The sequence below is a fragment of the Rattus rattus genome, chromosome 13 (genome assembly GCF_011064425.1).
Source record: "Rattus rattus isolate New Zealand chromosome 13, Rrattus_CSIRO_v1, whole genome shotgun sequence".
Classification (NCBI taxonomy): domain Eukaryota; kingdom Metazoa; phylum Chordata; class Mammalia; order Rodentia; family Muridae; genus Rattus; species Rattus rattus.
In genome coordinates, this window is record NC_046166.1 from 8218721 (window position 1) to 8244007 (window position 25287).

General features: G+C 46.2%; 1 protein-coding gene across 1 annotated transcript in view; it reads left to right on the top strand.

Moving 5' to 3' along the window:
* The first annotated feature begins 3792 nt into the window (after positions 1-3792).
* Positions 3793-25287, top strand: part of Ercc6 (ERCC excision repair 6, chromatin remodeling factor) — a 72004-nt gene continuing 50509 nt past the window's right edge. Inside the window, exons 1-5 of the mRNA XM_032918450.1 lie at positions 3793-3873; positions 7766-8197; positions 9824-9944; positions 11861-11972; positions 17460-18186. Coding sequence (XP_032774341.1) covers positions 7776-8197; positions 9824-9944; positions 11861-11972; positions 17460-18186 — 1382 coding nt within the window. The 5' untranslated portion in view covers positions 3793-3873; positions 7766-7775. The remainder of the gene's footprint in view (positions 3874-7765; positions 8198-9823; positions 9945-11860; positions 11973-17459; positions 18187-25287) is intronic.

The window sequence follows — 25287 nt, forward strand, 5'->3', positions numbered from 1 at the left end:
ATGTGTTGTATTGGGAAGGTTGAGAACCACTACTGTAGGCAACGAGAAGATGTACGTAAAAGTAATTTCAACAGAAGCACATTCTCCTCTTATCAGGACAATGAAGGGCAGCAGTCTCCTCACAAGTGATTCTGTACACCCAGCCACAGCGGGCTGGAGGGTTTTCTAGGGCAGAAAAGGCAACTTTAGCAGTAGAACATTCCGTCTGTAGATCTGTAGCTATGGGAGCTTCCCAGAGCCTAGCGGTCTACATGCAAATGCTCTTAGCCTCTCACATTTTCTGTCAGGAGTTTCTCAGCTAGCGTTAGGCTTTTAGGTCATTAACCTTCCAGACCGGAAAACAAGGACTGGGTCACGGGCACTGTAATGATTAGTCAGAAGAATGGGACCTGAGCCATAACTCTGACCCTGGGAGAAGACCTGGCATCCTGAACTGCCGGCAAGGTCATTAGTAAATAAACATTTAACTCGTTTTCAGAAGATTGCTCCTGAACGAGTTAAACTGAAAAGACCTGTCGGCCACTTGGGCATGATAAAAGTCCCCCAGGATAGTTGTGTGCTCTAGAGTTTAAAGAGAGTCTGAGATGTAGCCAGGCCCAGTGGTGCCTTTCACCATTGTCCACTCTCATTCCTTGTCAGTGTTCTCTGCTCCACACTGCGGTTAACTATGTTCTATATAAATGTTCTAAATTCTTTTCATGCATATCACAAAGACTGGGAAGTTAGGGGACTTCAGACCAAGCCCCCTGGGACTGTGTTACAGAGAATGATTAAGCAACCATCTCAACTTTTCCTCCTTACTTGGGATTCAAAGTGGGAAGGTTCACATCGCCACCTGAAACAAGATGTGTCACTAGGGGAATCGGGGTCCCCTTTTTGGGGTTAATAAAAGAATTTTGAAACAGACTCCAAAGGAAGCTTGAGGAAACTTTAAGAGAAAAATATCGGGGCAAGGAAGCTATTCACCTAGTCACTGCTGTGAGAAGGGTGATGGAGAAGAGGGAGAGAGAGAGCCATATTGTTTGCCGTGGAAGTCTACAATTCACCACATGGCTTAGTTGGGGCAAGAGAATGAAAGCCAGATGTCAGGGAAATTATGCCTGAGTTTTGTCAGGATCCAAAAGAAAAAGAAGTGTGTGGGCCCCATTGATGGAAACTCTAAGTGATTGGAGGGAGAAGGGTTCCCTCAAGTCAAACTCTCATTAAGGGGATAGTTAGCCAACCTGTCTCCTATCATGGGGAATCAGGCCTCCGGAGGTTTCTTGGCCTGGTGATTGATGGGGCCATCTGGACTAACTTAAGGTAGGAGACAATGTATCTAATGTTCTAGTTTTTGGAGCAGATGTGGATGTAACCCATCTTCAACATGAAAATCCAGAGATAAAGTTTCAAAGTTATGTATCTAAGGAATGAGTGTCTGGATTACAGTTTCAGTCATATCCTTGCTTAGAGCTTCCAGAAAGGGGTACAGGGTTAGGAGAAGAGAAATAAGAAAAAAAAAAAAAAAACAACCAAAGCAACAAACTAACAAACAAACCCAGGCCTCCCTTCTTACATCCTGACTTCTGGCCAGGCAGAGCAAAAATATTTTGGTTTAAACTATTGTGGCACCTTTGGCCTCTGACAAGGATGAAGCTACTGACAGGGCCAAGGACATTTTTGGCTTTTAGCAGAGAAACTCTGAATGAAGCACAACTTTAAGATAAAGTTCCTGTCTCTGCTCATTGGCTTTTGTAAGGGACAGGTACCACAAAGCAAACTCTGGTTACAAAGACTGGTGATTGTAGTACTCAGGTGGACACAGGAGTTATCCTTTTACCATAAACTACTTTCCTCCTCCTCTCTTGATTTTTTCAAGACAGGGTTCCCCTGTGTAGCCCTGACTATTCTGGAACTTGCTCTGTAGACCAGGCTGGCCTTGGACTCAGAGGCCCCTGTCTATGTCTCCCAAGAGCTGGGATTAAAAGTGTGTGCCACCATGCCTGGATCAGATGTGGATTTTAATGTTGGGTAGGGCTATCAGGTGATGTTAGGTTACCCTTCCATCAGACCTCACAAGGAACAGCACAAGTGCAGCAGTGGTTCCAACTGTGTTGTTACTACCCTGGTGCAGTTAGGAAACAGGTCCTTGATGGGCACCTGGGTAAAGACACAGGGACATAGGCAAGAGAAGAGTCAGGGAAAAGTGGACTTGGAGAGCACTGAACAAGGGAAATGATCCCATTCCTCTAGGAACCGGCAGGAGTCTACGGCTTGGCATTACAAGCTCGAGGAATAGACCAGGAGGAGAACAAAGATAACTTTAATGCATGGAGGGCAGAGGTCAAGTTGTGGGAGTTAGTTTTCTCCTTCCTACCGTGTGGGTCCTGAGGACAGAATTCAGGTCCTAAGGTTTGGTGGCCACCCGGTCAGCTCAAGTCTGAGTTTACTTCTACCCAAGGCATCTCCAGTTACCATAGAATCTAATTTACTAAGAGGAAGATAACAGGAGGGGTGGGGTGGGTGGAGAAATCTTTTGAGACGTAATGTTGATGTGGCGATGCTATGACAATGGTGGCTCTTGGAGAAGCCCACTCAGACCCTGAGGTGTGTCTTACTTTCTCCCCAGAGCCTTTCCTTTCCTTAACCTTCCAGCTTAAGCCCTTATTAAAATGTCTTTAGTGAATTCTTTTGACTCTGCTTCATAAACTGGCTGGTCTTGAAATTCCTCCGGTTGCGGGGATGGCAGTGTGGAGCCCCTGACTGCCGCCCCCAAACATTCCTCCCTTAGTACTGTACTTTCACACAGGACTTCGTGCCAAGGACCCTGACAACTCTACCTCCTTCATTCTTGGCATCTCTGGGCTAAGAAGTTCCCAGTTTAATACAGCTATTTCTTGGGAAGCCGGACTCTCTCTTTGTAAGTTCTCACCCGAGTGAGGCTATCTTCAGAATTCTTGTTGGGCAAAGAATCTTACTACTTGGCTTCCATATTAATTAACAAGTATTAAGCAACTTAATGTAATCAAGTCATCTATTGTAGACCTACTGCATGTAGTACATGCACTCAGGTGCTCTGTGTGTGTGTGTCTTGGGGGTGTGGTGGGGAGCAATACTTTTTAGTCTTCTGTTTTAAGATGTGCCAGATGACTAAGGCGGTGTTGACGTCAAAGCAAAAGCACCTTTAGCTAGTCATTCATTGGCAGGCCCCCTTTTCTTTCTTTCTTTCTCTCTCTCCTTCCTTCCTTCCTTCCTTCCTTCCTTTCTTTCTTTCTTTCTTTCTTTCTTTCTTTCTTTCTTTCTTTCTTTCTTCCTTCCTTCCTTCCTTCCTTCCTTCCTTTTCTTTCTTTCTTTCTTTTTTTTTCTTTCTTTTTTTTTTATTTAATCCAGGCATTTTGGTCTCTCCTTCTCTCTCTACGCACACGCCCTCCCTCCACTATGGCGACTCCCCTGGCCTGAGTCCTTGGGGCCAATGAACTTGACAGAAAACAGCTTCCCAATAAATAAAGCTGCCTTTAATTTAATCTAATCTGGTTTGAATTGGCTCATTTCACCGTCGGCGACGAAGAAATAACCTATCAAAATCCTTTAATTCATAAACCTAGATAACATTTGCGGAGAATGATACAAGCTACCCAAATGGCCATAGGATGACCACAAAGTCCAACCTAGCCTGGTGCAAAGGCCGTGTGCTGCTCCCTTTGGTCAGCGCACGTGGCTAAGCCTTGCTTACAAACAAACGGCTCAGCAAGGCGCAGGCGCCGTTGGCATTGCCCCCGCCCCCTCAGAGGCGGTCCTTATCACAGATCTAGAGCGCATGCGCTAAGGTCTGTCTCATCGCTCCGTCGCGGCCGTGGCGACGAAGATTTCGTCTGGGCGGCCGCGTGGTCCTGGGTGAGTGTTCGGCAGCGGGACAGGAGTCCGGGCGAGAGTACCTGCGCCTCGGGATCTCCATGCGACTGCGGCCCCGCGCCTTGGGCTTCTAGCCTTTTGTCCAGGAGCCCATCGGAGCGAGCGCCCGTGGGCCGGGTATCTTCCGGCAGGCGCACCTGGAGCCGGAAGTGACGCGTGGCGCTCGTTCTCACCTGCGCGGCGGGCAGGGGGCTGTCGCGGCGCGGACCAGCCTCTGGCATCTGCTTCTGGGTTTGTGAATGGGGCCGGTCGCGCAGGGCCTGCAGGGCTCTGTTGGGTCTGGATGACGATAATGGTGTCCTTGAGAGGGAGAGTCAGGGTGGTGCATGCCTGGCGCTTTCCGTATTGATGCAAAGTTGAATGGGAAGGACTGAGATGTGAATGCCTTAACCCGGTACCCCTCTCAGTGTCATCTTCCCCGCTGTCCTCCTCTTCCAAGCTCTTGTCGTTTTCCTCCTGACTGCCTCCTATTAACACTGCATTGCTGTTTTCAGTGTTATCCAAAACTGGCCTTTGACGAGTCTTAATTGGGTCCTGCCGTTGTCACACATCTTTAAACTCTTTGAGAGCCATCTCAATGAAATAAAACTTAAGAGCGCATTTTGTTTCGGACCTTTGTGACTTGACCCTTCTTGCTTCAAAACTATGCTTATATACAGATAACTCGCCAGTTCCTAATCCAGCGTGATCGTGGCCTCAGAATGCCCAAAAATACAAGTCTGGACCTTGTTTCCAGCCTTGTAAGTTCTGGATGTATCTGAAGCGACTCTGACAAATTTACACCGTGAGCAGTACTCTAGTCAGCTCTTTAATTTTACAAAAGTTCTCACTGTGTTCCAGCCTTTTCTCATTATCTCATTTCGAGATACTAACTCTGCTTTTGACCTTGGCTAAATCCCATTAATTTTTTTAGAATGTCACTTTGTCACAGAGGCCAGCCACCTCACACCTACCTTCACAGTTTCACTTAGGTCTCTCTTATGTGGAGTTAGATATATTTCTTTTTATGGCCATCACCTCAGTTGCCCTTGTACATATCTATACTAAGGCCATTTTTTAAAAATGCCTGGCCTCCCAAGAGACGAAGCTCTGCCCAGGGGAACTAGTGTGCCTAATGCCTCATGTGATTGAGTCAGTAACAGTTTGTTAATGCGTGATTTATTTCACCTCTGAAACTTTAATGCTTTGATCAAATCCTTTAAATTTACATCGTCTCTCCCCCAGCCCCCAAGTACATGTATACACACACACCAGCTCTCTTCTGGCTGTAGCTAGAAGCTAAATGGCTTTTTTGCCCTCTTCCAGTTCCTTTCAGATCAAAAATAAAATAAAAAAACCCCATCCCACTGTGAACTCCAAGCTGTTACTTTAGCTGCTCTTCTGGGTACCTTTCCATTCTTACTCCTTTGTTCTGGCACTTCTCTGCCCAACCCAAGGAATGGCATTTCCCCACAGCCTGCTGGTTACAGGAGGAGGGGACTGCAGCCTTGGGGTGTTGCCAGTGCATCGTTTTGGGAAGCACACACCTGCAGTATTCATGTCTCAGTGCCAGAAACCTTCTCACGTCTCCCCCAGCCCATCCCAACTTTGACTGACTAAGGAGTTGTCTTCTCTGTCAGCTCACTTTTGCATCTCTGGGCACTGGGCACCACTCTCCAGCTAGAGGCAGGGAAATGTGCTGTACCTTCTGGTCACTGCTCTCCTGGATCTTCCTTGCTTGCTGCACAGTTTTCTGTTCACGTCATCTCCAAAGGACAGTATATTGTTTTCCTGCTGTGCGTGTGTGTGTGTGTGTGTGTGTGTGTGTGTATTTTTTGTTTTGTTCTGTTTTCCTCTTTACTTTCCAGCAAAACCTCGGGTTATTTAGCACCCTTTCTTCCTTGTGTAGTCAAGGTCCTTAAAGCTGCCTTCCTGTGGCCCCTGCCTTGCTGCCTGCTGACCTCAGACAGTCTGGTTTTTAGTTTCTGTGTCTGTCGATCTGCTGCATTCAACTATTCACACACCCCTGTCCCCCTTGTTCTTGTTGCTTGTTTTCAAACAGTATAGCTGTGTGGCTCGGGCTGGCCTAGAACTTGCTGTGCGACTTCACCCTCTCCAGGGCTGGAATTACAGCATGTGCCGCCATGTCCAATGAGAAACTTCTTTTACTGGTATCCCCAGTGAGCTGCCAGAGTCCAAACCGATGGACTCCCGCTTTTCTTCTCTAATCTAGTCATTCATTTCTTTTATTACTTCACCCTGTTTTAAAAATCAGTTTCCTTAAAATTTTATTTGTAAATTTATTTTTGATTAAAGTGCTATTAATAATTTTGGTTAAATTGACACATTTTAACTTAAAAATAAATCCCTTTATACATGAAGGATGAAGTTCCTTTAAACTCTTCGTATGTGAGGATGTTTTTATTCCAGCTCTTACGGGCAGGCTCTGAACCAGAACTCCACCCTTCTATTGGAGGGTGACTTTTCCTTTGAAGATAATCAGAAAGATCCCAAAGGGAGGAATACTCTCTTTTTATCATCACCCTCCTCAGTGACGATCTCTGGTACCTGTCAGAGCTTTGGGGCCTCTGGGGCTTCTTGTTTTTAGAACTGTATCTATGTCTGTCCAGCTCTTCCCTTCCCTCTTGGCCCCAGATTTGCATGTTATGCGGTGTATCAGTATTGTTGTGACTTGGACCCAGCTTTGCACGTTATGCGGTGTATCAGTATTGTGACTTGGACCCAGCTTTGCATGTTATGCGGTGTATCAGTATTGTGACTTGGACCCAGCTTTGCACGTTATGCGGTGCATTATTATTGTGACTTGGACCCAGCTTTGCACGTTATGCGGTGCATTATTATTGTGACTTGGCCCCAGCTTTGCACGTTATGCGGTGCATCAGTATTGTGACTTGGACCCAGCTTTGCACGTTATGCGGTGCATCAGTATTGTGACTTGCCGTGAACTCAGCAACCCCCACTTGAGCTTCCTGTCTGCCACCTTTCTGAGAGTCATTGTGATTGAATCCACTTGTGACTCAGTCTCCCAGACTGCCCCTTTTATTTCAGACTCCTGTGTAAACATCATTTCCTTTCAGCAGATATTGACCCATACAATTGTTCCCCTCTTCTTCCACATGGATCCCTGAGTCTTGAGGGTAGAGATTTGGTGACTGCATTTGACATGAATGTATGTTTGAGGATTTTTCACTTAATCTTTGAGTTTCTGATATGCTCCATTTACCAGATGCAGTTGAGCTTAGAAGTTCCTGGTGTGATTCCTATAGTTCTCACATTCCTGATGAGTGCATTGCACAGTTGGCCAGGCTGCTCCGACACCAAGCTTCTGTGCCACAGCCCAGTGAAGGTGCTAACTGGCCAGACAGCTACTGGGTCATTTTATCTGTTTTAGGACATTTTGTGGCTGTCACTTAGGATTGGGCCACTGGTTTTTCAGGTGGCTGCCATGTGGCCGTTGTTGCTGTTACTGTATTTATTTTGTTAGCTTTTCTTGTTTATCACCATTTGTTCTCTCTCTCTCTTTTTTTAAGATTTTATTTATTTTATATATGACAGTACACCGTTGCTGTCTTCAGACACACCAGAAGAGGGCATCAGATCCCATTACAGATGGTTGTGAGCCACCATGTGGTTCTGGGAATTGAACTCAGGACCTCTGGAAGAGCAGTCGGTGCTCTTAACCACTGAGCCATCTCTCCAGCCCCACCATTTGTTCTCTTTAAAGAAGTTAGTACTTAGAAACTTTAATTTATTTAATTGGAAGGTTATTGATGTTTTGAGAAACTCATGCATTTAACATATTTAAAACACTGTACACTGATCAACAACCAAAAGGCTTATCAATGATTTTTGTTTTTTTTTTTTTTCCTTTTAGTTTGTAGAGGATGCCCCATGAGGAAATCCCCAACTCCACTCAACCTCAGGACCAAGATTGTTTACCAGGCCAGCATGTCAGTGCTGACAGAGACATACCAGCTGGGCAGGAGAGTGCTGGGGTCTCAGAAGCGGGGAAGTGCCTCTCCTCTCCTTCCTGTGACTATGGGCCGTCCACATCTGCTGAAGCTTGTGTACCGGCAGCCACAAGGCGGGGGCCCACCCTGCTGCACATCGACCGGCATCAGATTCCTGCGGTGGAGCCCAGTGCTCAGGCCCTGGAGCTGCAGGGCCTGGGTGTGGACGTCTACGACCAGGCCGTCCTGGAGCAAGGCGTGCTTCAGCAGGTGGACAGTGCAATGCATGAGGCCAGCCGTGTGGCCCAACGTGCTGATGCGGAGAAAGAGTATCAGTCAGTCCTGGACGACCTCATGTGAGTATGAGCCTGTTTCTTTTCAGAGGTTGTATTGAAATATGACAGGGAAATTCGGGTAATAGAAAGCTGAGATGTATAGAACTCTCTTCTGGGAAGTAGTCGGTTAAGACAATCCTCCATTTGCCTTCTGAGTGCCTGTCTCTCCCTTAAGGAGCAACATTGCCTGTAGTTAGGCTTAAATCAGCCCCTGAACCTTGCCTAGCGTCTTGAAAAGCAAGGCCTTCATGGCTGCACGTGCAAATGCTCTTTGGAGTGAATTCTGGGAATTTCCTGCTTGAGACATGGGGAAGGCTTGGGGCCTATGGTTGCCTTTCTCTCTCTACTGTAGTTTCTAGTCTGCTGTTCCCAAACAATGCTTATTCTTTTGGCAAATTTTCAGATTTTAATTTATACAGAATATTGAGAATAAACTCCCTGCCCTTTTTTTTCTGTCCTATATTTGGCTCTAAAGAAAGATTCAGTCTTGTGAAGACTTCATTTGTGCTGTAGAGGAAAGGGGCGTGGGCTCTGCTGAGTGAAGTATTCTGGTGGGGAAGGTGTAGGCCAGCCTCAGGGAGAGGCCAAGGGCAGGGAGGCAGGACTCATGGAGCCCATTCATCCTCCTGGGTGATGTCGTGGTAGGGTCACTGAGGAACCCTGCTGTGTGGCTGGAGAAGGAGATGGCTGAGTGAACACAGCTGGAGGCACTGCCCAGTGGTGAGGGCTGTTGCTAGGTCTGTGGATGCTCAAAGAACATTTCTGTTAACAGCTTTCTTGATAGGTTCTTTTGTTTGAATTGAAATTATGATTATTGTTATTATTATCCGCTTTCGTCCCTTGAGTAGCACATCTTTTGCTTGAGAGTTTGAAACCTTTCTTGTTCTGTGCAGTGGCCCCCCTTCTATGATTGCTCTCAGAACCGTGTCCACTTTCTATAGAGGTGTTAGAGGAGAACACTGCCTTAAGTAGCCAGTGACTTGCGCTGTCGCCCTGAAATCTGCAAAGAATTTAAACAGCAAATTATGAGAGTGATTTTTCTCTTCTAAAAGTTAGAAGCAGCAATTTTGTATTTTAGGAGCAACTGATTTTTAATTCTTCTTTTCTCTTTACACCACGAAGTCTACTGTTATAGTAAAGGAATTTCCAGATCTGTGAAAGGAGAATATTTGCATAGATAAGGGTTCACTTAAGAGAATAATTGCACAGTTTTAGGACTTTTTCAAACGCTGGGAGGCGTCCATGATGTGTGTCAATTTCTTCATATGTAAAAGGAAACTTGGACTGAGTCCTGCCCTTACCCCACAGACTGAGTCCTGTCATACCCCACGGACTGAGTCCTGTCCTTACCCTAAGGGTTGAGTTCTGTCCTTACCCCACTGGCGTGAATAAATAGACACCAAAAAAGTGCTTGTGGGAGAAATGAGTCAGTTTGCAAACAGGCACGGACCAGTTTAAACCACCGGAGAGGAGAGGGGCACTGTTACTGACTGGGATCTATTTGTGGCCATCAGAGTGCATTCTGCTTTCATTTTGTTTATGTTTTAGCTCATAAGAAGTAAATAGATGTGTTTTTAGTATTTTCTCAACTTTCTGGTAAGAAAATGTTAGCATGGAGAAAAGCAGACAATTGCTCTTATTTTTCAGGTCATGTACAACATCCCTGAGGCAAATCAATAAAATTATAGAGCAACTTAGCCCTCAAGCTGCCAGCAACAGAGACATCAACAGGAAACTAGATTCTGTGAAACGACAGAAGTATAACAAGGTGAGGCTGAGTAAGCACTGAGCGCCGCAGTACTTTTCAGTACCATTTAGGTACTTAGGACGGATTCCTGAGAGCACACACACATTACGGGTGACAACATTATAATAGAAACGTATTTTTAAAAAAGATAGACTTTTATTATTTTAAGTGTATGACTGTGTACCATATGTGTGCCTGGTGTGTACAGAGGCCAGAAGAGGGCACTGGATCCCTTGTAATTGATACAGATAGTTGTGAGCCACCATGTGGGTGCTGGGAACTGAACCTAGGACATCTGTTAAGAGTAGTAATTGCTCTTAACCTCTAAGCCACCTCTCTAATCCCACAGTAGAAAAATGTGTGGTGCCTTTTGTATGTGTGATCTGTCCCTCTGCTGTACAGTATTTTTAATAACCCATATGTACAGACACACATCCCATCTGTGTATATGTGTGGATGCACACGTCCACACATACATACTGGAGAGTAGTTCTTGTGGTTTTGCTTTGCATGTTCCTCACTTCTGTGCTCTTTCATGGCCTTCCCTGTCACTATGAATTCCACCATTAATTCCGCTTGGGCTCTGACCTCTCACACCGTCTGTTTTGTCTGAACTTAGCTATCCTGCTTAGGTCTTGCTTACCTGGGTGACTTCTCTTTGTTTCCTGCAGACAGAGCCATCACCACTCACATGCTGCATCTCTGTTTTGGGTATAGTCCACACAGCTGTACGGGGCCGCCCATAGAGGTAGAGAACTCAGGGCTAGGAAGGAACTGTTGCCTCTGAGATTGCTTTTCTGAGACCTTTAAGAATAGGATTTATATGCAGCTTTGTGAGGGCTGAGACACTTCATACACCACCTTGTGGAAATTGATGGTGGTAGCTGCGAGTGATTAGTGTTGATGGTCTTGGCTCCCAGACGGCAGGGGTCTTGGTGTTTGTGGCTGATTCAGTCGGCCGTGGAGTCTTGAGGGCTGTGTGTAGACTCTGTCCTGCAGCCTTCTCTATCCTGTCCACATAGCAGCCTGTTACCTCACTTGGCTCTTCGTCTCTACAGCAGCAGCCCAGATGTCCGTGCTGGCAGTAGTTCAGCGCAGATGGGGCCTTCGTCAGTCAGGAAGGACATTCGGCTTCTTGTGGTGGAGAGAATCAAACCTTAGGTGACTGGATTATGGTCCGACCTATTTATATTCTGTGTTTAGGATTTTCAGAGGGAAAGTGCTCTAGGCAGGATGCAGGAAGACTGAGAAAACAACCAGTTGCAGTCATGGTAGCATACTGTTGTTGTTTCCCCTTGTCCCTCATCCTGATGCTAGAGATCAAACCCAGGGCCTGTGTGTACGAGGCAAGAACTCTTTCCTCCATGAAGACAGTGGGAGCATTTAAGGTCTGTTGATTGAGACTTTAGGAAGGCCACATATCTGAGTTCTGATAATGTCAAGGGAGACAAAAAGGAGCCTGAGTTACACGGGAAGAAAGGCTTAGCCAAATGCCTTTCAAAGTTTCAATGGGGTAGAGTACTACAAAGACTGCCTTCCGTTCATGGCCAAGTCTCCATTAGGCCTGGCTTTGTAACTGTGTGAGCGTTTGTACTTTTATTTCCTGTCACTCTGGGCTGCTGACTGCTGTAGCTGGTTGACTGCCTAGGTCAGAAACAGAGTTTAATGATGTATGCAGAGTGTTTACAGGGAACCCCGAGAACATTTCCATCTCCCAGGCAGTGCATGTGACCTTGGTGCTCAGTCGCATGGGTCGGGGCTGCCTGAAAGCAGGGACTGTTTAGCTGGTGCTCCCTAGTGATGTTAGTTAGCACGTGGGCGTCTGCTTCATCTTTAGTTTACTCTTGATTAAAGTTTAAAATCGTACAGTGCAGTCTTCTCGTTTTAACAGTAAATCACTGTATTGTATATCTTGTGTTTGGGGTTTACAACTGAAGGAACAACAGCTAAAGAAGATAACTGCAAAACAGAAACGTCTCCAGGCCATTCTCGGAGGAGCGGGGGTCCATGTGGAACTGGATCATGGCAGCCTAGAGGAGGAAGATGCAGGTGAGGATGCAGGGCAGCTTGGCTCTTAATTGATGCCTGGTGCCTGTATTCAGGAGCGGTGTCTCGTGAGACTTTTGAGTTTTGAGACTAACATGCTGCTTTGCCTTTGTGTCAGATGGGTCTGGGGAAATTATTTTCCTGTGGAATCAGAACTCTTAAGGCACACATGCCTTTTAGAGAAAATGTTAAATGTAAAATAAAATGTTAACTTAGTTCTTTTTGGTGGTTACTGGCACATGCTTGTGTTGGGCTTAACAAATCAGAAATCTGCACATTCATACACATTTAACTTGATAAAGAGAACTATATCTTGATTGTATTCATTTTGTAATATTAGCATCCTCAGTCAGCATCTGCAGGATTGTTCTCACTGTCCAGTATCCTCAGTCAGTCAGCATCTGCAGGATTGCTCTCACTGTCCATCATCCTCAGTCAGTCAGCATCTGCAGGATTGCTCTCACTGTCCAGCATCCTCAGTCAGTCAGCATCTGCAGGATTGCTCTCACTGTCCAGCATCCTCAGTCAGTCAGCATCTGCGGGATTGCTCTCACTGTCCAGCATCCTCAGTCAGTCAGCATCTGCGGGATTGCTCTCACTGTCCATCATCCTCAGTCAGTCAGCATCTGCAGGATTGCTCTCACTGTCCAGCATCCTCAGTCAGTCAGCATCTGCGGGATTGCTCTCACTGTCCAGCATCCTTGGTCAGTCAGCATCTGCAGGATTGCTCTCACTGTCCAGCATCCTCGGTCAGTCAGCATCTGCAGGATTGCTCTCACTGCCCAGCATCCTCAGTCAGTCAGCATAGCAGGCTTTCCAGGCATTCTTTCTGCTAAGGAAAGGAAGGCACTCGGGTTAGATCCTGGCCATTTAAAATTCTTTCAGGACAGCTGTACTTTGGAAAAATGTGGGGAAAATGAATAAACTCCAAAACTAAATATTTTTTTCCTGTGTAAATATTTTACACATTGTTGGTTGTTGCTTGGCCAGTTTCTGCTTAAAACATAGATTAAAGATTAAATTTAGAGTTTGGTTGCTCAAGCAAACATTCTTTGCTAGCTCCTGGAACTTTTTTTCACATAGACAAGAGGATTTGTATGAAGAATGTAACAGTGGAGAAAAAAAAAACTGCTCCCCCACCCCCAGTCACTTAAAGTAAGATCTTACTGTGTCCCTAGTTACGGTCCTCCTGCATCAGGTGTTTGTCCTCACTCTTGGCTTTACATTTGCTTATAAAGTTCAGTCTCATATGGTCCGTCAGTACTACCATGGTTTCTGCCACGTGGGCACTAGATTTCTCATTAAGATCTCAGGTAACCAAGATCTTCCTTGTCTGTCTGAAGCCTGATGTTCTTTAGTTCAGTTGCTGCCGAGTTCACAGGCAACTGCGAATCCTGATGCCTCTTCACCTCTGCCGAGTTCAGTTTGATGATGCCTTGAGAGCATGTCAGTCTCCCATCTCCTGGCTTCTTTTCTGCCCTCTGGTTGGTTCTGGTTAGTTATTTGGAGGCTCGTCTGGCCGTATCTTAAATGCGGATACTGCTTGGGACCTGTCCAGTGCTCCTGTTGGTTCCTCTTCCTGACTCTCATCCATTTCCCATGGGTTTTGTAGCCACCTAGGATCTGACATCTTATAAGTCCATAGCCCCTTTTTCTGAACTCTTGGTTCCCAGGATGCTTTCCTGTCTGACCACTAGCCATTCCTGGAGACTGGGCCCTCTCGTTGTCCTCTGCCCTCCCTGTCTGCATAGGCCATAGAGCTGAATGCCAGGGTAGCCAGGTTTTGGGGGCCTGGCTCTGTACTGCTGGGTGTGGACCTCTCAGCCCATCTGAAGCCATGTAGCAAGTGTTGGGATGTGCTACCCACGTGCTTCCCTGGGGACATGGCTTCACTGCTTTCCCCAGGGTGGTTATGCAGCTTGGCAGCAGCCACTTCCTGCATGGGTGGGCTAAGGACAGGTTGGAGGTCTGCCTTAGCCAGTGTGTGTGCAGGGCAGCAGCACACTTGCTTCCCTTCTCTGTGCAGCCACCCACGGTCCTGTTTGAATAGAGGGAAAGAAGCCCAGTGAGTAAAGGTGGGAAAGAAGGAATCCGTCCTTACTCACAGCTATATGACAGTTTCTATAGAAACCCAAAAGAATTGCTGTGGAATTACCACAAGACTTAATAATAGTGTTAAATACATAGTACATAAAAATTAGTTGCTTTCGTATGTTAGGAAAAAGAAAGATAAAACTTAATACAGGTACCAGTTGTAATCCAAATACCTAGAAATAAATCTTAGGGAAAAAGTAGTTCTGCACTGTTTTGTACATCTAAGAACTGCAAAATGGTATTGACAAAGAAAGGCCTAAGTAACTGTGGTGGTGCACTGTGGTTGATGTCAGGTGAGTCCGTATTATAAAGATGACATGTCTAGCCAGTTGTAGTTTCAACGCTACCCCAATATAAATGTGAGTCTTTTTAAAAACTGACAGACGGCATGTCTAAGACATACAGGCTGAAGTAGGGGTTAATAACAAGCTAGTGCTAAAATCCGCTGTCCACCTCTTGGGTGGCAGAATCAGCAGGGTTGCTGGGAATTGGAGGCCAGTGTAGCCCACAGACTCCTTGCCTAAGAAGAGAAAACAAGATGCCAAGGTCTAGTATGAAAGGGTAGTGACTAAGTCAGTGTTGTGTACACAGGCTGATGGATGGGATCGAAGGCTCCGGACACAGGCCCACCTGTGTGTAATCACCTGATTATGACGGCAGTCGAAAGCCGTGCTCTGGTGCGCACTCTTGACCAAAAGCCTAATTTACACGGACTAAGGAATCTCCACCATTACATGTATCCATCCACATGTAAACCCAGGCTGTTTATAGATCTGAATGTTAATGATAAAAGGCTTTGGGAACGTGACACAGGGAGACACTGTCATGATCCTGGGGTGGGGAGGCAAGGACTGAAGCAAGACCAGAGGTGTAAAGTGTGCATGGGAAGAGAACCGTTTAACAGCTAAATGAACTCTAGGAACAGCCGGGAGCTTCTGCCTGTCAAGAGAGTGTTCAGACTGGGAGAAGGGACGCTGCAGAGAAGGTGGGAGAAGATATTTGTAGAACATGCAACTGACTTGAATTTATGATGCAGTAAAACAAAACAAAAGAAAACAACTAGAAGAAAGGTTAAGACGGATTAAGATCAAGATTTTATACACAAAAGCAGTTGTCCAAAAGACACGGATTTGAAAGGCCTCTGTTTTCACTGGGTTCATTGAGGTCATGGAATGGCAAGAATGCGGCCAATTTGAACTCTTAAACACTACTGAGACATAAGTTCATGCCACTTTGCAAATCTTTGCAGCAGTGTTTGCTAAACCAGAGCATACTAAAGAATTAGATGTTATTACCAAAGGAAGTATACCAGAGTATTCCTGGTAGCCTTGTTCTGAAGCCTAGTAGCCTAACCTAGAAACCAGCCAAACTACGTTAATAGTGGAAAGAGAAAATTGTATAATCACAGATTATTAGTAACAGTTAATAAATATCAGTTCAATTTAACATTAAGTTAGCGTGGATTTCATGCTGAGTGCTAGGTATAGCAGGCATACGGAACACACAGCCAGGCATGAGTCATCCCTAGTCAGGCCTGTCAGTGTCTCAGGGGAGGCTGGAGACTGAGAAGGTGGCAGAGAGGAAGGAACACTAGGTCTTGGTTTCTATTACTTGGTCTGGATGCTGATGTAGAACTATAGATGCTTGGGGCTTTTTTCGAATAGTCATTGGACTTATGATTTATATACTCTGATGTATATTTTATTTCAACATTAGTGGCACACTGGCTGTGATGACATTGGCCTGGTAGGTCTTCTGTTTCTGATTCCATGATGAAGTATTTTGCTGGAGGTCAGCTTCAGTTGGGGGGACGCATGTTTCTGGATGACTGTACTTGACATATCTTCATATTTAGTTAATCTTTTCAAGTTATCCACATCACATGTCTAGTATGGTATCATCCAGTGGGGTGTGTGTGTGTGTGTGTGTGTGTGTGTGTGTATGTATACATGCATTGCATGTGTGCATGTGGAGACCAGCAGAGGATATGGGGAGTTTTCCTCTGCCATTCTGTACCTCATTTCTTGAGACAGGGTTTCTCACTGAACCTTGGGCTTACTGTTTTGGCTGAGCCTGCAGGATCCACTTGCCTCTGCCCTAGTGTTGGGGTTACAGCACTGTAATCATGCCTGGCTTTCCAGGAACTGAGGATTTAAACTTAGGTAGGGCCTTGTGGTGTCAGAGCCAGCTCTCTTCCCAGCTCTCCGATGGACCTGTCTGCATTGAGAGGAACATGCTCTCTTTGGTGCTCAGTGTGCCGACATTGGTTGCACCTAGCTCTTGAGCACTCACGGCATTGCATTGCTGCTGTGGAATTAGTTTTCCCATTCTGAAGTGAACCAGGCATGTCCTGTGGGCCACATGTACCCCCAGATAGCTGTGAATGCAGCCCAACTAGATGACAGTGTCTTGTGGCCATGTCAAAAAGTTAAATCGTCAGATCCTCAGGACTGGTTGTGACCATGCAGGAAGTTCAGACTTTCTGTCTTTTAGATAGGCGTGCTGATTCCTTAGATGAGCCACGGTCCATCGGAATGGAGCTGGGCAAAGCAACGACATAGAATGTGGGGGTCCCTTGTCATGCCTTACTTCTTAACTTAGGAGCAAGCACAGATACGTTTGTCTATAACCAATAATGTGTAGGTACGCCTGCCTTTGTACAGAAAGTATGACTATAATTTTTATTCACATTCAAAGTTAGACAAAAGAACTCATGTATGTATAGGAGGTAAACATTTAGTGTACTTATGGGGTGTTGTGATATTTCAACGCATATATATTGTGTAGTGTGTAAATTAGGCTAAACATATCTGTCTTCTCAAACATTTATCACTTTTTTTAATGGTGAAAAACATCTAAAACCTTATTCCAGCTATCGAAACAACACAATCTGTTACTACACTGTGCACTCCTTCTCCTGTGGAATGGCAGCACAGACTTCCCCTTCTATTAACTGGGACTTGGCACCATGAATCAGCCCTCTCTTTCGTCCCTGATGTTCTTCTCAGCTCTCCATAGTCCCCAGTCTACTCAGCATTGTGAAGACCCCCTCTTCTGGGCTCTGCATGTGAAGGAGAGCACACAGTGCTTGTCTTTCTGCGCCTGGCTTGTCTCACCTCACATAATCTTCAGTTCTGTGTTGCCACAGGTGTAAAATTTCATCCTTTAAAAAGTGGCTGCATAGTGTTTGTGTACCACAGTTATACAGTGTCATATTTTGGGGAAAAGAAGTTACTAAGAATATATTACACATGGGTTGTAAACTTTATTCTGCTTCAGTCCACTGATTTTGTTTTGTGAGTTCCTGGAAATTCTTACTTTCTGTGAGTGAGTGATTGTTTTCCTGTGTGCTCTTTAAGAGTTTTACTCCGGTCTTCATTGTTGTTTCCCTTTCAGAGCCAGGCCCATCATGTCTCGGCAGTATGCTCATGCCTGCCCAGGAGAGCGCCTGGGAAGAGCTTATCCGCACTGGCCAGATGACACCGTTCGGTACCCCAGCCCCTCAGAAACAGGAGAAAAAGCCTAGAAAAATAATGCTCAATGAAGCATCAGGCTTTGAAAAATATTTGGCAGACCAAGCACAACTTTCTTTTGAAAGGAAAAAACAAGCTGCTAATAAAAGAACAGCTAAAAAAGCTGTGGTTGTATCTGAGTCAAGCCGAGGACCAAATGAAACTAAGCCAAACCAGAGAAGCCAAGCACTCTCTCAGACAGACAAGCGCCTGAAGAAGCACATCAGGAAGCTCCAGAGGAGGGCGCTGCAGTTCCAGGGCAAAGTGGGATTGCAAAGGGGGAAGAGACCTCTGGAGCCTGAGGAGAGGCCAGGGGCAGAGGGAGACACTGAGGGTGAGGAGTCTGGGTCCTCTCCCACTGATGGGGAGGAAGAGGAAGAGCAAGAGGAGGAAGGGGTAGCCAGCCTGTCTTCCGATGACATTAGCTATGAACTGAAGCCTCTTCGGAAAGGGCAAAAATACCAGAAGAAAGTCCCAGTGCAGGAGATCGACGATGACTTCTTTCCAAGTTCTGAGGAGGAAGATGAAGCTGTGGAAGGAAGAGGAGGAGGCCGCAAGGTCTCCAGGCGCCCAGACGATGGAGATGAGGATTATTATAAACAGCGATTAAGGTTAGTGTGCGGGGCCTCTGCTGCCTACAGGGAGTGTGGAGGCCACCCTGAAGAGCTTAGCATTTTACATCCCTGTTGTAGGAGAACCCAGCTGTGCAGCCCACAGGAATCTGGACGTGGAGTCCTTGGTGGAGCTGGCCCCAAAGGTTTCAGTTTTTCTTCTAATTGAGAGGCAAGTCTGGAATGAGGAGCTGAGGGGAAGGCTGGGCAAGAGCTGAGAGGACTAACAATAGCTGCACGCTCCTTACTCGGAGCTGTTGTCCTGCAGGAGTGTCGGGAAGGAAACTGTGGCACTCTACCTTGGGTCTTTCCCCTATGAGGTAGGATATTCACTTTAAAGAAGTTTCCTTTAGAAAAAAGCCGAAGCGTGTGTTTTGGCATATGACAGAAGATGTTCTGTTTCAAATACCTCCTCCGGTGGCTTGGAGAAAACAGTTGTCTTCAGAATTACTGTAATACCTAGGTACAACACATGTCCCCTCACCACCGTCTGCCATTGCTGAGGCTGGGTTTGCTTTTACTCTCAGGACTTGGTGTGAGCTGAGGGGGAGAGGAGTGTCTGTGGAATTACGGTCATCAGTGCTGGGTGGTTTCTGTGAGCCAGGAGAGCACTCCACACACCACAGGTGCAGGGACCTATCTGAGCTCCTCAGAGGTCAGGAGAAAAGAAACCATGGCACTAGTGAAATATTTACTACTGGGATGGCTTTGGCTAGTCCTCAGCAGTGCTTTTATTCCTCCATGGGGGAAAGCTAACTGATAGCTTTCTAGAAGAGACCATGTGCCTTCCTAGGAAAGGTGGCCTATTGATCTTCTTTAGTTCAGAGCTGCTGTGACCCTAGGCCAAGCTCCAAGGTCATCGTATAACCTTTTCAGAGTGTCTTAAAGGTAAGTCGATGCCCAGTGACACTGCCATTGTAGTAGCTCCTCGTGGTAGTGCATGGGTAGCGAGGGCCTATGCTGGTCACTTACTACTGCAGCATATGATAGTGTGCACTCCCATAGCTGCAGTGTTTGAGGAATACTGCTCAATACTCTTAAACAGGGAATAGTATCAGTCTTTACTGGAGAAAATTAATAAAAATGTTAATCATAGCATATTGATTATAAATGGAGCAATATATAGTCTTCTCATTAAACTGGGTCAATATTAAATGTATTTTAAACATAGCAATTTATTTTGATTGAATTTTAAATATGGGTACAGTTTAATTTCATGGCAATAAGTTTTTTTTAATAATGTTAAGATTGTAAAACAATTTATTATTTCCAAAGCCATATCATAATCCATTTTTTGCTAAAGTTACAGTAAAATCTCAAATGAGTTTCGGAAATATCAATAATTCTTAATTGCCACCAAAATACGATAGCTCTTAAAATTTTATAGCTAGTTATTAAGGCTGTTAAGCGGCAGATATACACATTGAAATGTTTATATTACATCTCCTTTGGTGCTCTTTCGAATGGGGGTGTTAAAAGAAAATAAAATGCTAAGAATTGAGAAGCATATTAATGTTTGAAATTTGTCATTCATGGAATTCTGTTATGCACTGCTGATCTTTATAAACAGATGGAGATGTGGTAGTAGTTCGTGAACTGAACAAGAACTTGAGGGTTGCTGGTCACAGAATGACTAGAATCCTCAGAATGAACCCGTAGTTTCTGATGTAGAAACTGTGTTTTCAATTGGCTAAGGTTTGGCATACCTTCTCTAGAGCTGGAGAGGCATAGTCGCAACCTCCGTCTTGTGATGAGGCCCAAGCTCTCAGCTTAGCCTCGGGTGTGAACTGTGGCGCCGTCCCTTTCTGTGCTCTCCTTATTCCTTCATGTACTGGGATCCTCAGCTGGGACCCGGGAGCTGCTGTAGTCCGCTCTGAATGTGCTTCAGCAGGCGCTGTGCTTAGAAGCCGCTGCTTGTGAGCCTTGTTCTGCTGGAGGCACACAGATATCTGTAGGATTGGCTTTCTTAACGATGCTCATGCTCCAGAGATCTCGAAGCTAAATAGACTCTCTGTGTCCTGGCAAGACACAGATCTGTTGTCTAGTTGGGGCTGGACGCTTTCCCTGGCTGGTGTGTGCTCATTTCCCAGTTGTGATGGGAGGGCAGCTCTGTAGCTGGCTCTTTGCTTCCACAAGGCCTGCCTGTCTGCGTCCTAGGACTGGCTTAGAGGATTTCCAGGAAGCATTGGTAGCGGCTTGTTAGTGGACGTGAACAGATGCGGAACCTTGGTGTGAAGGGAGCCGTGAATGCAGATGAGGTGTGGAGGCGGCTCTGGAGGGAGTTCATTCTGGTACAGGGCCTGGTCTACTCGCTAGTCAGATACATTGCTCTGCTCCTTGTGGTCCATGTTAAATTTGCCTCAGGTCCTCTGCTATGTCATGGAAAAGAGAACATTTCATGACAGTGTCAGGGACATGCACCTCAGCACCGCTCCCCTCAGAGACCTTGCTCAGTTAAGCCAGACCCTGATCACACCACAGAAGAACACTCGAGGCCGAGTCAGTGAAGCAGAGTTAGCAGTGTAACGATGAGGGATACACACTTCACATGCAGCACGGTGGACAGATGTTTGGCAAGGGATCTGTAGCTGAGACATGGGTTTGGGCTTCCCAAAGAGAGAGGCGTACTTAGATGACTTTGTGTCTTTCTACATTACATTACTCAAAGAATATAACTTGTAAGGATTAAAGATTAAGCAGTTTAAAAATTAAGCAAAATATATGAATTGGTTTACTTGTTTATTTGTAAGTGAGAGTGCACAGTGTTTGTGTTTAGGGGTGAGAGAAGTGCTGATACAGTCAAATCCAGGCTTCAGCCGCTCAGGCCCGATCAGGCCCGCCCGGCTTATTTGTTGTTTTTATCACCTGTTAGCACCTTTGGGAAGCCTAGAGTTTTCTCTGTAGGTGCTCTGGGTTTTGCTGAAGTTTCTGAAAGTCAGCCAGCAGGAAAGACAGCGGAGATGCTGGGAGTGGGATTTCCAGGCTAGGCCTACACAGTCACTCCCAGGGTCAGGGTTCAGTCTGCTAAGTTCTGCTCCAGTGCCGGCCCCTTCCTTCAGATGCACATGCCGTTCACTCAGCAGCTTAAATCACAGCTGACTGGAACCAGAAGTAAGGCTTTTAGGTATGAATTAGCTAAGCGGTAAATGCTAACTTCCTGCTGCCCACAGAAACCATCAGCAGTTGTCTTTGGAAATGAATTTCCTCCGTGCCCCTCGCCTAGCCTGGAAATCCCACCCAGAAGCTTGTCCGAGCATGACTCTGTGTTGGAAACTGCCAAGATTTGTATGTCCATTACTGTTCCTCCTCTGAGACACAGCCTTTGGCTGATTGGGTCTCTCCAAAAGCTTTCCTTGTGTGCCTGGATGATTGTGCTTGTGTAAGAGAGGGCCTGGGGTGGAGTTGAGCCTCAGCCTTTGATGCCATTGGAAAAACTGGTAATGTTGGGGTGTGAGGTGCAATTCTTTCTCCATTACACCCTAAAATAGTATGGGGTTGTTTTTGAGATAATCCTCACCCAGTCCTCATCTCCAGTCAGTTAGACAAGAGGTCAGAAACCACGGTTTCAAGTGCCTGGTTTCATGTGGGGCTTCAGCCAGAAGTTGGTTCCTGCTGATTCTTGTGCTTGGCTTACAGGCTTTCCCTCTTTCTCCGCTTGCTTTACTTGTAAATACATAACACTATCAAGATGGGAAATCTCATGTTTTTCCTCATTGTTCTGACTTTGAGTCTATACATGCCTGCTTGCCTGGTTATGGTTGTGGCCCTCACAGATGTTGTAATCAACTGGCCCATGGTCCACTGCTAAGAGCCGGAGCTGAGGCTTGAAGCTGCAAATGTTGGCAAGGTAGCCTTCCATTGTGGTTTGGTGGAAAGTATAGTATCCATGCGTGACCACAAGGTGGTGCTAAGAAGCAGCACATTTTAAGCCTCTCTTCCAGTGACAACCAAACGGAAACCTGGACTCTGGGAGGTGGCGATGGTTTAGGAGAAGAGTCTCATTTGGGAGGCCGGAGTCTTCTGTGACCGTATGAGGAAGGGCGGCATCTGGTGCCCTGACAGTCTGAGGAACCACTCCTCCTGGTGCCCGTCCCTCTCTTGGCTGAGTTACTGACTGGAAGAGCTCGGGAAGGGGTGGCTGTGAGGAAGCCGGCAGCGGGGTCTGCTGCAGAGGACTCACTGTCTCCAAGGACTCTCCTCACGGGAGGGTGGCGGTTCCACCCTGCCTGGGGTCCACTTCCTGCTGAAGACAGGGCTCCAGCCTTTGTGATGTGGAGCTCTTTCTCCTCCTCTTGCCAGCATGCAGTTTAGGACGGATTGTTTCTGTTCCTCCGATGGATCCTCGCTTGGACAGAGTGGACGTTCAGCAGTTTAGAATGTGCGTACTAAAGCATAAGCCAAATTGATTTATTTACACATTTTTAGAAGCTCTAATAATTTGATTTCTGAAAATACAAGATTAATGTTTGATCTAGATATGGTCTAGAAACCTAAATAAAACAATGTGAAAATTGTTCTTAACATGTTTCCAGGAGCTTAACTATTTATCAAGGAAATAAGCCATTCTTTTACCTTCTTCGTAGGAATCTAGATTTTACAGAGAAAAGAAAGTTGCTCCCCCTCCCCCCAGCATGTTTTCTTAGCATGCTGGCTTTGAAATGACAAAACCAAGACACAAATGAAGACTAATTCTGCTTCTTGCTCTGTGCACACCTTTTATTCTCTGCTCAGTCCTAATTTACTGCGTGAGATCTGGATTCCTAACTGCCGCTATTTCATCTGCTCAGATGTGCCAATTAAGTCCACCCAGACAGACCATCAGAAGGGAGATAAGAGAAGTAAAACACCCGAGTATCTCAGTTTAGCAAATGACACTGATCTGCAAGGAGTTCTTAGCCGTCTGAAGCAGCAAACCTATTGTCAGGCACGCGTGCAGACGGTGTGAGACACACAGCTCGGTGTCTGGATGCACTTCCGGAAGTCAGGCGGTTCTCACTGCGCTGCTGTCGCAGAGTCAGCATGGAAATCATAATGAGCAGAGAATGATCTTGAGTTTGAAATTTCACTGTTAACCGTGATTTGACTGTATGGGGTATGTTTCCCCCATTTTCAGTCTTAAATGGTGCTGAGCCCAGTGATCTTTGCAGTATAAAGACAGTGGAGAGACCAGGGCAGCGAGGACTGTGGAGTTTGGGAGGGGCACGCTCATGTTTTGACTCAGTTCCCGTCAATAGGCGTACTTTGTCCTGTTAGTGGGTTGGTGTGGGCAGTTGTGTCCATCGATTTGTCTGGTGTTAAGTGTGTCTCTCGGGATGGTTCAGCTCAGATCATCTGTAGTCAGAGCTGCCAAGCAGCTGTTCTGTGACTTGGGAGAGTCTGTAGGTGTCAGGTGACAGCGGACTGTGATTTTCCCTGTGCAGGGTGGGGGTGGAGTCATGTTGCTGCACTCAAGCAATCCATATCATTGCTGATATTTTCATAATCAACTTTATTACAAAATTTTGTAAAAATGTTCTCACACATAGAAATTAACCAGGCCCGAAGTCTGTATATCAGAAGGCCACTGTGTACTGCTGATGTTAGGGCGGAGGTTGAAGGTGTGAGATTCGGCCTGCCCTCATTACAAAGGTCATCACTGATCCTTTGGCTGGAAGGTTGGAAAACGCCCTCTGAGAGACACTGTAATGTAACAAGAAGGGAGATCCTGGGGAGCTTGTCGGACTGGGCTGGTGTCCTGGGTACCTCTCCATTGCCCCCAGCTTGTCTCTCTCTAGGGAAAAAGTCAATATCTCTCTCATTAGAGAAGTTAATAAATGTGAACTGCCTAGGCCAGTGTCTGGGATCGTGACACCAATGACTCCGTCCTTACCACTCCTCGTCTTCTGACTCTAAATTTAAAAATATAGTACTTTTTTAAATATATAAGATATACATGTGATCTCAAAATTTGCCTAGGGGGCTCCAAACCTGATGGCTTTAGTTCCTGGAGGTGAAAAGCTCCGTGATGTTGCACATCTGTGGTCTAGCGCAGTGAAATGGGAGGTAGGACAGGGGAAGCTCCTGGAAGCTCAGAGACTCCATAGCTTCGGGTGTGCTACCTGCACAGTGGCCTAAGCCATGAGCAAGTCTTCGCCAGAGAGGACGGAGAGAACCAGCTCCTGGAAGCTGTCCTTACCACTCCCCCAGGGACAAACCAACCCGATCACTGCCACCCGAAACCAACAGAAACCTGTTCGAGGCGAGCCAGCTCTCACATGAGTCGGAAGTCATAGGCCATGAAGTTAGAGCATCAGACTCGTTCATGGGTGGCCGTGAGATCATGTTTCGTCTATAAGACAGGAATGGGAACTGTTCTCTGCCACCGGTGGCAAGATCACAGCAGACAAGACCACAGGCGGGAGCCTGTACCTGTGGGCTGTCCTTGAGCTCTCATTCCACAAGCAGAAACTGAGGCGACGATTCTGACAAACTAGGAAGAGCCTTCCTATGGAGCCTATGGAGATATTGCAGACACTGTACACATGAGATGAACCAGTAAAAGGCAGCCTAACAGCTGGGGCCAGTATGTATGCATAGGTATTGCCTGGCACAGACTTAGTTTATTGCTGTTGTGCTTTCTGCAGTGTTCGCACCTCTTTGTTAGATTAGGAATGTGAGCACCTTGGTTAAGTGGTTGTTTTGCCTTTGCAAACACTAGGGGGCACCAGACCCCTGCCCAGGTATGTCAAGGCTATGCTGGGAGTCCCCTCAGTGCTGCTCTAAAGGATCCTTTCTTGCGGCTCTTCTGTGGTCTTCCATGGCTTGCTTTCTAGACCCCTTGCTCCCTTTGATATAGGATGTCATACCTACAATGTCTTCTCCATCGTGACAGGCTGGGATGGGGTGGAACAGTCGTCCATGCCCAAGGGGGGTTGGGTAGTGGCAGGTTTCAATCTGACTGGCCCAGTGTGCATTGCGTAGTTTTTGTTGCTTGTTTACTTATTCTTTAATTTTTTTCTTTTTTGAGATAGCCTCATGTAGACCAGACTAGCCTCAAACTATGTGTTTGATAGACCATGAACTCTTGATCCTCCCTGCTCTACCTCCTCGGTGCTGGGACGA